Raw genomic sequence first — 10,462 nt, forward strand, 5'->3', positions numbered from 1 at the left:
TTTTTTTTTTGGTTTTTCGAGACAGGGTCTCTCTGTGGTTTTGGAGCCTGTCCTGGAACTAATTCTTGTAGACCAGGCTGATCTCGAACTCACAGAGATCCGCCTGCCTCTGCCTCCCTAGTGCTGGGATTAAAGGCGTGTGCCACCACCGCCCTGCTCTTTTGGATTTTTTGATGGAACATCAAACACAGTACATACTACTGCGTTATAGCCCTAGCTCAACACCTCCCCACTGACATCTTTTATTTTTCCTTCCAATTTTGAAACGATGTCTATCAGTTACTTGAACAGACCTTGACATGGCAATCCCTAAACCTCAGCTTCCTGCATAGCTGGGCTCACAGCACTGAGCCAGCTGCCTTGCTTGTGCTTTTGAGTTACTCCTTGTACATCTGAGTTGTTGATCAATAGCTGAAGGTATTTATTTCCTGATAAGTCAGTACAATAACAGTTCTATTTCAGCTGTCTCTTAAGGAGCTGTGGAAGAGGAAGTTTAGACACAAAGGTAGACTGAAGTTCTCTGCAGATGTGGTTACCATGTGTGCTATCAGAGTCCCTTGTGTCACATGGCAGCCACTGTGGGTAGGATTGAATCTGTAGTGACAGTTCATAGCACTGGAGGAAGAAGACTGAGGACTAAGCATATGGAGCCATATTTGAGACCAGCCCTTGCTCCCACTGGTGTGAATCTTCTTGCTTTGCCTCATCAGAAATGCTACAGTGACCGTGGAGGGAAGCCAAAGGGTAGCTTCTGTAGACTTGAGAGCTCATCCACTCTCTGGCCTTCAGCATTAGACCTGAAGCCCCAGTCTAGGTAGTGTGGCCTTAGAGCACAAATTCTTAATTCTGTTCAGCAGTTAAGACCACTACCTGGTCTTCCAATGGTCCTGTGTTCAATTCCCAGCAACCACGTAGTGGCTCACAACCATCTGTAATGAGATCTGGTGCCTTCTTGAGGAAGAGACATGGTCAGTCGTCCTCATCAGCTTAGACCATGAAACCCAATACGGACAAGTTTTCAACAGAACCACCATGTACAGGCTGCCCATGCCTGTTTCAGCATTGCCAGGGCATGAATTTGATTTTTTATTCATTCTAGAAAATGCTAGGCCTGTGAGTCTCTCAGAAATAGACTAGTAAACCCAGCTTCACATCTGCAATGTGGGTCTATCACATAACAGTAATGCCGTCGGTCTCGTTGTGTATAGTGACATTGCCAACTGTGACACATGATGACAAAGAGCACTAGTCAGGCTATTTTGGCTGGGAATGAGGCACATCATAGAGAAGAAGGCTGGACCTTGATTGATTAGGGCACTACCTTGGTTAGGGAGAGAATGGGTATGAAGAGGGAGGAGGGAGACAGGCCTTGTCTTACGTGAGAGTCCTCATCCTTACATGAGAGGCAGTGAGATTGCTCAGCATTGCTGCTTTGGAGAGCTCAGGACTCAAGAGAAGCTCACATTTCTGTGAGACAGTCTTTTACATTGATCAGTTTGAGAAGGAAATTTTGTGCAGTTTAGTCTATGTTTTCCTATAAAGATTTAACATTTTCTAATGTAAAAATTAAGCCCAGAAGCTGTCAAGGTGTAGAAAATAAATGACTTCCCCATTACACAGCTGCAGTCTTACCACCTCCTGATTGTACGCCTTCATTCCTGGGAGCGCACCTCCCCCAGCTGTCCCCACCTGCCCCTTTCAGTGACTCTTGCACAGTCTGTCTACTGTGAGCATGTGGGCATGCTCGCTCTCTCTCTCTCTCTCTCTCTCTCTCTCTCTCTCTCTCTCTCTCTCTCTCTCTCTCACACACACACACACACACACACATGCATGTTTAAATCTGTTTTTGTCATGAAGTATCTTGTTTTCTCCTTCGATGGTGAATGAAACTTTGCTGGTTACAGTAGTCTGGGCTTGCATTCGTGGTCTCTTAGCTTCTGCAGCGCATCTATCCAGGACCTTCTGGCTTTAATGGTTTCCATTGAGAAGTTGGGTATAATTCTGATAGGTTTACCTTTATGTTACTTAACCTTTTTCCTTTGCAGCTCTTAATATTATTTCTTTATTCTGTATATTTTGTGTTTTGATTTTTATATGGTGAGGAGTTTTTTTTTTTTATCCAGTCTATTTGGTGTTCTGTAAGTTTCTTGTACCTTCATAGGGATATCCTTCTTTAGGTTGGGAAAATTTTCTTCTATAATTTTGTTGAATGTATTTTCTGTCTTTAAGCTGGAGTTCTTCTCCTTCTTCTATCCTTATTATTTTTAAGTTTGGTGTTTTCATGTTGTCCCAGATTTCCTGAATGTTTTGTGTTAAGAATTTGTTGGATTTATTGTTTTCTTTGACCAGTGAGTGTATTTCCTCTATAGTATCTTCAGCGCCTGATATTCTTTCTTCTATCTCTTGTATTCTGTTGGTTATAGTTGCCTCTGTCGTTACTGTTTGTTTACCCAGATTTTCCATATCCAGAACTACCTTGGTTTGTGTTTTCTTTATTACCTCTATTTCAGTCTTCAAGTCTTGAACTGTTTCTTTCACCTGTTTGATTGTTTTTTTCTTGTTTTTCTTGTGTTTCTTTGAGGGATTTATTAATTTCTTCCAATTTCTGTTTGTCTTCTCTTCCATTTCTTTAATGGAGTTTTTCACTTCCTCTTTAAAGGTCTCCATCATTTTCATAAAATTACGTTTAAAGTCGTTTTCTTCTACTTCTTCTGGTTTAGGTTTATCAAGTCTTCCTGATGTGTGACTGCTGGGTTCTGGTTACCATCCTGCTTTTTAGGTTGTTGGAGGAATTCTTGTATTGGAGTCTACCTATCTTTTCCTCTAAATGAGGCCAGCAGTGTCTTTGTGTCTTGCTCCAGTCCTTGCTGTGGCCGTCTGAGTATTTGGGAGTTTTTCTTGGTCTGCTCTGTACTGTCAGTGTCTGTCTCAGAAAGCCTCTGAGGTCTCTACACCTGCTCTCTTGGTGCTCTCTCCTAACCCCCTCAGTGTTATAGCAGGCTCTTGGTTCCTCAGTATTATAGCCAGCTCTCAGCTCTTAGGCGGGGTGTGGTTAGTAGCTTGTGGGGTCCAGTGGATGGGTTTGGATTTGAGGGGAGCCTAGCTGCAGGAAACTCCCTGCTGGCCGGCTAGAAAAGCCCATGGGAGTTGGGGAAGGGCCCCTAGGTTTTGTGCTTCAGGACATGCTGCCACACAGTTGTTTGGGTTCTGTGAACCTAGGTCACCATGTTTGTAAACCTAGGGATGTTTGCAGTTCCATTCTAGTGAAATGCTTTGTTTTGTTTTTAGTTAGCACCTTCATTGCCCGGAGGACAAAGTCTCCTTGGTCGCAAGGCTGGGAACATGCTGTACAGGCAATGTGCATCTCTCACCCATGTCCCATCCTCATTTTCAGGGTAGACTTCCTGCTCCCATGAGGCCTGAGTGCTCTAGTGATGAACTTCCCTGATGGTGCAGGCATGAGAAAAGGTGGGGGTGTGTATCTTCTCACACGTGTGCTTTCCTTCACAGGAGTTTGCTATCAGCAAAAATATTCAGTTGGGTGATGAAAAGGGCTTGAAATTCCCCTCGGTTTGGGACTGGGCTCTTCAGTTCACAGCAAAGGATCGGACCCTTTTCCACAACCCCTTCTACATTGGCAAGAGCACTCCTTGTGTACAGAATGGCTCCAGGAAGTCTTTTAAGCGGACAAAGGTAAGCTGCAGACAGTGCACTAGCAGTAGAGACCCCATCCCCACGCTGCTGCAGTGCCCTGTCGCTAGCCATGGTGTCTTTACAAGTGTTAGAAACAGGCACTTTGTAGGAGGCAACTACTGCAGGTTTTGAGAGGCCTTCCTTTTTAACCAATGTGATAATATTTTGACTTTTTTCTTGGTGATCGAGGCCCATGAAGCCCAGTTGGCATAAGAGATGGCAGTTGGCAGCTCTGAGCTGGACTTCTTACTAGCCTGCCATTCTTTCTAGAAATCAGCTAGTGTAGATGTTTTCCTTACCCCTACAGTCTTATGAGCAGTCACTAAAACAAATGGTACTTGCCTTCCTTCTACTCTTCTCCTGGCATGGTAAGAACCTTGGAGAGTCAATCCAAAAAGTTAGTTCCAGAGAAGACAGCATGAGCCCCACAAGGGAAAGAAGGACCATGTCCTTCAAGGCTGAACCCCTCCCAACAGCTATTAATCCTAGCTGGTTAAACTGCACCACTGGTCCTTTTGAAAAGTGGGTGCTCCGGTAGAGTAATGCCAAGATCTGTCTCCTGTGCAGAAAAGCTACAGCTCTACACTGAGAGGGATGCCGTCATGCTTAAAGAATGGAATCATCAGTGACCAGGAGCTGCTTCCGAGGAGAAACTCACTAATACTGAAACTGAAGCCAGACCCACTTCAGCAAACCAACAGTCAGAACGGTGGAGTGGAACAGTACTTTAAAGAGTGGTTTTCTAGACCAGCCAACCTTCATGGCATTATCCTGCCACGTCTCTCTGGAACACACATTAAACTGTGGAAATTGTGCTACTTCCGCTGGGTCCCTGAGGCACAGATCAACCTCGGGGGCTCCATCATGGCCTTCCACAAGCTCTCTCTCCTGGCTGATGAGGTGGACATGCTAGGCAGGATGCTGAGGCAGCAGCGGAGTGGCCCTCTGGAAGCTTGCTATGCAGATTTGGACCAGAGCAGGATGTACTTCAGAGCCACAGGTCCACACGACACCCTGGAGACACCAGAGTTTCTCTCCTCTTCCTTTCCATTTTCTCCTGTAGGAAATCTGTGCAGACGGAGCATTTTAGGAACACCCTTAAGCAAATTTTTAAGTGGGGCCAAAATATGGCTATCAACTGAGACGCTAGCAAATGAAGACTAAACTAATGTATTTTCTGAACACATTGTGAGAAGCTGTATATTTCTCCTCAGAACTGAGATTGCTAATCTAGGTGTTTAAAACTGGTCATTTTATATGTAAGAAATTTGCACTAATATTTAAAACTTGTTTAATCATGCTGCCTTCAGTTATTCTAAGGGCAGTGTGACTTTGGTTTTGTCCTCTGTCCTTTGGGTCATTTGCAGCACACATTCCCCATTGTGACCTGTGACCACAGTAGTGAGGTTTCTCTGGTGTGCGGATTTCATCTATTTTCCTACTAAAGGTTATCTGATAGTCAGATCACGACCCAAAGACGGTGGGTAGGAAGTTCATAAACTAGCACTTAATGCATTTCAGATCATCTGATAAAATTCCCTGCAGGCCTCAGTTGGCATCCATATGTTTTTCTCTGGTTGAACTTAACTAATGAGGGTTTGTGTTCTGGGGTTAGACTTTATTATTTTAGTTGACCTCATTTAGGACCTTAGATCACTGTGTTCCAGAGCCCTGAGTTTGCTTTAATTCCATACAACTAACTTTTGAAAATGCACTGTAACTTTAAAGCATTCACTGTAGCTAATTAAACCTACAAGTGCCTTGGACCTTAAGGTGAGAGTAACTAAGATGCCAGAATAACAGGGGGAACCATAACTCCACGTTTTAAACTTAGGGCATTTAGACCCCACTACATTCTACATACTGGGAATAGCTTCTTGCCAACAGGCCTCACTAATAGCCAGTAGTCTCCAGAGCGACATTTTGTCCCTCAGGAAGTGACCCTGCAATCTCAGGGGTGGAACCCTTAGAGACTCTTCAGGCAGCAGAGGCACAACTCCAGCTGTGGACAGGAGCATGCCGCACTCTGACCACGGGCTACTGGGAGTGCTCTGGCCCCCATGATCACTCAGCTGGCATGCTGACATAGGCCCGCACTCCTCCTTAGAAGTAGCTAGTGGAGGTCATGAGATGAACAGGTGCAGACTAGAGCAGAGGGCTTCCCCAATTACTGCCATTTTAATACACTTTGTGGCTCCCTTCTGACTTTGGGGGTCAGTGCCAAGAGGCTGAGAAGCTCATCTGAAACTCGTGTTCCAAGCCGTGCTAAGAACCTGACGGCTTTACGAGGCCAAATCCAGAAGCTTCCAATTGTCGATGTGTGGAGAGCCTCCTCCCCGTTTCAAGGTGGATATTTCCTAATGGACAATGGCAGTGTCTTAAATCACCACCTTGGGTTTCAAAATACTTTATAGTAAAGTGCTGATTTAGTTGGTTTCTTTTTCTATAACAGAATTTCTCAAGTAGTTGGATCTGTATGTGGTGCTGCATAGCCATTTCTGTTTTTACCTTTGCAAACTGTTTAATGATGGCTCTGCATTTAACAGAGCAGTTGTCCTTGAAAGAATCTTAAGAAGTTCCAATCTCATGGCTAACCTAATGTTTCCACCCATCTGCTGCCTATAGAATAAGGGCTTTTGTGAACTTATACAAATAACATTATCAGCAGTGAGGATGCTCCCATCTCTGGCTGCTTAGCAGCCCGGGCCCTGAGACCACTGGAGCCTGCTAGTAATTCCCACATTTTCATTAAGCTACTTCTAGAAATTGTTCTAAATTTATTTTGGGAATGGGAACTTATATCTTTGTAATTTATATCCCTTACATTTACTTCAACTCCTTTAAGAACTTTGTTTTTGTTAACTTACAAAGAGGTCAGGTACTATTAACACTACTTTTATGATGGAAATTGCCTATTTTTGTATGGTAATCAATTGTAAATGTTTTAATATTCCCACTAGGTGGTTGTTATATCATGATTATTGTGCATACTATTTGTAAAGCAGCTCCAAAGTCCTAGTGTGGCCCATGGTACAGCTGTTCGGCACCTCTGTTAGCGGAAGTGACCCTGTGGTCGCGGAAGAGGTAAGCATGGCTGCATGCAGCATACCAAAGAGCTCGAGGCCACTGTCTCCCAGGCCCTGTGGGCAGAGCCTGTGCTGGTGGCGTCCACACAAAGCTAACACTGGACGTTCTAGTGCGAACCCTAAAGGTGGGGTGTCTTACTGTTGTTTTACGATGGGAACCAGTTCTAAAACCAAAAATGCCTAACTCTGTTTAAGGACAGGACATTAATCTGTACTGACAAAGATGAAAACTGCTCAACACATTTTTCAACAAGATCTTCTTGCTGTAGCAGTAACCTCAAGTACAAAACTTGGTATTGCGACAAAACTAAAACCTTTGTGCCTAAATACAACTGGTGAGCTGAAGAGGGACGAGCAGGTTGGCTGGATCCTGCTCAACAACAGAAAGGATGTAAAGGGAATTCTGACTGCTAAATAAAATTTCCACTGAAACTGTTTCTAGTAGTGACGGGTATGAAATAGTCCATAAGACCATAGCCACTGATGACGGGAGGCTTCGGCTCCCGCCTGTACTGTGTATCCTTTCTTCGTCTGGTTTGAATACCCTCTAAGATGGAATGGAGAAACAACTTTCACATCAATTCAGAACTGGCTGTAGTTAGGCCACCTGAGTAGCAATGAACTTCCCTATCAGTTTTAATACTGGGGAATTGTGTTTCCCTGAGTCCCTGGAGACTTGGGACCCCACATTGAGACCTGATCCTGCTATACCGTCAAGTCACCTCCTAGGCCCCTTCTCCAACCTGAGACTCTTTCAAGCAGTGGCTAGTGAGCCGCCCTGTTATAGTGACTGTATAAAATCAGCCTGATCTAGCCAATGGGGGGTGGGGGAGGGTGTTCCTAAAAAGGGTGTACAAATGCGATGGCAATGGTCTTGCCTTTGCTAATTTAGCCTCAGGTGCTTCAGAGATATAAGAAGTTAGTGGCACGGCTTTATTTTATAATCATGTTTTATTAGCAAGGAGTTTTCCAAAGGCCATTCCAGCCAGGGAAGCAGGTAGCCTGACTGCAGATCTAATCCCTCAGTCTCAGCTCCGGCTCTGTAATAGACCACCCACTGTAGGCTTCTCTTCCTTTCTGCTCCCATCTCCAGTGGATCACCTAGACCTTCTCTTCTAACATGCCTCCCGCTACTCATCCCATTGTCTCAGCCCCAAACAAGGGCAGGCACTCCCTGGGAACCCAGAGGCTACTCTGGTCAGGGAACCAGGTGGCCTAATTGCAGATTTTCACCTCTCTGTTCTGTCCTCTAAATCCAGCACCCCTTGTGTCAGCCCTAAGTCTGTAGCTAACCACCTACTGTGGATCTCATCTCCAGCAAACCACACAGATCTCCTACCTTCCTAATCATCCTGTTATCCCACCCACCAAATTCAGCAGGCATCCCCTGGGAACCTACCTGCCAAGCCTGCTGGAGAAGCAAGTAGGCCAGCGAAGCAGATAAGCGAGCTTCAAATCTTCACTCTCCATCCTCTCCTCCAGATCCAATACCCCAGCCTCATCCCCAGCTCTGTAGGAAACTACCTGTTATGGCCTTTCCTCACTCTCTATCCCTATCCCCAGGGGACTAAACTGAACATGGTGGAACACCCTTTCTTCCCTCCTGTGGATCCCTTAACTACCCCCCCCCAGCCCATCCCAATTCCTAAATTTCAGCTCCTAATACCTAGAAGCATTTAAACTGGAACTCCCAGTGACCACATCTAACAGAATCACAGAAGTCCCTACCAGGAAGCACATAGTCACCACACTATCCTGAGAACCACAGAGGATAACAGAAACCAAGGGGCAAAACACCCCTCAACAAAGACAAGACCAGATATCAACACCTAGATTTACAGTCATCACAAACTCAGCTGCCTAGACACCAGCGTAAAAACACAACAGCCAGGACAGTATGTATGTCTTCTCTAGAGCCCAGAAACCCTACCTGAGAATTTTAACATAGCTGAAAAACAAGATAAAGACCCTAAAACAGGCTTTATGAATATGATAGAGGTTCTTAAAGAGGAATAAGTCCCTTAAAGAAATCTATGAAAACACAAACAGTGTAAGGAAATAAACAAAAACCATTCAATACATAAACATGGAAATAGAATTAATAAAACCAAACTGAGGGAAATCTGGAAATGAAAAATTCAAGAACTCAAACAGGAACCTCAGAGAAACCTCACCAACAGAAGGGATGGAAGAGAGAGTCTAAGACATTGAAACCATCATAAAAGAAATGGATACCTTGGTCAAAGAAAGTGTTAAGTCTGAAAAACATCCTGGTACAAAACACCCAGGAAATCTGGGACACTGAAAAGACCAAAACTATGAATAGATTTCAAATCTAGGAATAGAGGTCAAAGACACAGAAAATATTTTTGACAAAATCATAAGAAAGTTTTCCCAGCCTAACGAAGGAGATGACTATCGGTACAAGAAGAATACAGAACACCAAATGGACTGGACTAGAAAATTCTCCTTGGCACATAATAATCAAAACACTAAATGTACAGAACAAAAAAAGAAAAGACAAAAGGGAAAAAGATCAAGTAAAATGTAATGTCACACCTATTAGAATAACACCTGATTCTAGAAGCCAGGAGATCCCAGATAGTCTACAAACTCTTAATAATAGACCACAGATGACAACCCAGACTATTATACCCAGCAAAACTTTCAGTCACAATAGATGGAGAAAATAAGACATTCCATGATAAAAGCAAATTTAAGAAATATCTATGTACAAATTCAGTCCTACAAAGTCCTGGAAGGAAAAAAAAATCCAATGTAAAGAGTTTAACTACACACAGGAAAATACAAGGAATAAATAATCCCATACCATAAAATCAAAAGAGGTGAAACACACATACACAAACATCAACACCAACAAAATAACAGGAGTCAGCAAACATTGCTCATTGATATCTCTCAACATCAATAAAAAGACTGACAATGGAATGGAAACAGGATCCATCCTTCTGTTGCATTCAAGAAACATCTTACTATCAAGGACAGATATCATCCCAGGGTAAAAGGATAGAAAAAGATATTCCAAGCACATAGACCTAAGAAGAAACTAGCATAGCCATTTTACTATCTGACAAAAATAGATTTTAAAACTAATCAGAAGAAATAGGGAAAGACACTTCATAGTCATCAGAGGAAATACCTACAAAGAGGACATTGCAATCCTTAACATCTATGTGTCAAACACAACAGCACCCAAGTTCATAAAAAAAAAAAAATAGTATAGCTTAAATCACATATTGATCCGCACACATTGATAGCAGAAGAATTCATTCTTGCCAATAAACAGGTCATCCAGACAAAAACTGAACAGAGAAATGGTGGAGGTAGGAGATGTTATAAACCAAATGGACCTGACATATTTACAAAACATTTCACCCAAAACAGGATATACCTTCTCAGCACTCATAGAACTTTCTCCAAAATTGACCATATACTTGAACATAAAGCAAGTCTCAACAAATAAAATAGAAATAACACCCTGTATTCTATCTGACCACCACAGATTTAAGCTGGTTATCAATAACAAAAAGTTTACAAACTCGGGCTAGAGAGATGGCTCAGTGAAGGCCTGTGTTCAATTCCCAGCAACCACATGGTGGCTCACAACCATTTATAGTGAGATCTGGTGCCCTCTTCTGGTTTGCAGGCATTCATGCAGACAG

General features: G+C 43.3%; 1 protein-coding gene across 3 annotated transcripts in view; it reads left to right on the forward strand.

Moving 5' to 3' along the window:
- The window catches only part of Mtmr10 (myotubularin related protein 10), a 55,051-nt gene extending 47,835 nt beyond the window's left edge, over window positions 1–7,216 (forward strand). For all 3 annotated transcript variants that reach the window (XM_050149121.1, XM_050149122.1, XM_050149123.1), the window contains 2 exons: window positions 3,511–3,693; window positions 4,261–7,216. In XM_050149121.1, the coding sequence (XP_050005078.1) occupies window positions 3,511–3,693; window positions 4,261–4,857 (780 nt within the window). In that variant the 3' untranslated portion in view covers window positions 4,858–7,216. The remainder of the gene's footprint in view (window positions 1–3,510; window positions 3,694–4,260) is intronic.
- Window positions 7,217–10,462: the final 3,246 nt, after the last annotated feature.

Source organism: Alexandromys fortis, unplaced genomic scaffold (genome assembly GCF_014885135.2).
Source record: "Alexandromys fortis isolate MF-2015 unplaced genomic scaffold, M_Fortis_MF-2015_v1.1 scaffold_67, whole genome shotgun sequence".
Lineage (NCBI taxonomy): Eukaryota > Metazoa > Chordata > Mammalia > Rodentia > Cricetidae > Alexandromys > Alexandromys fortis.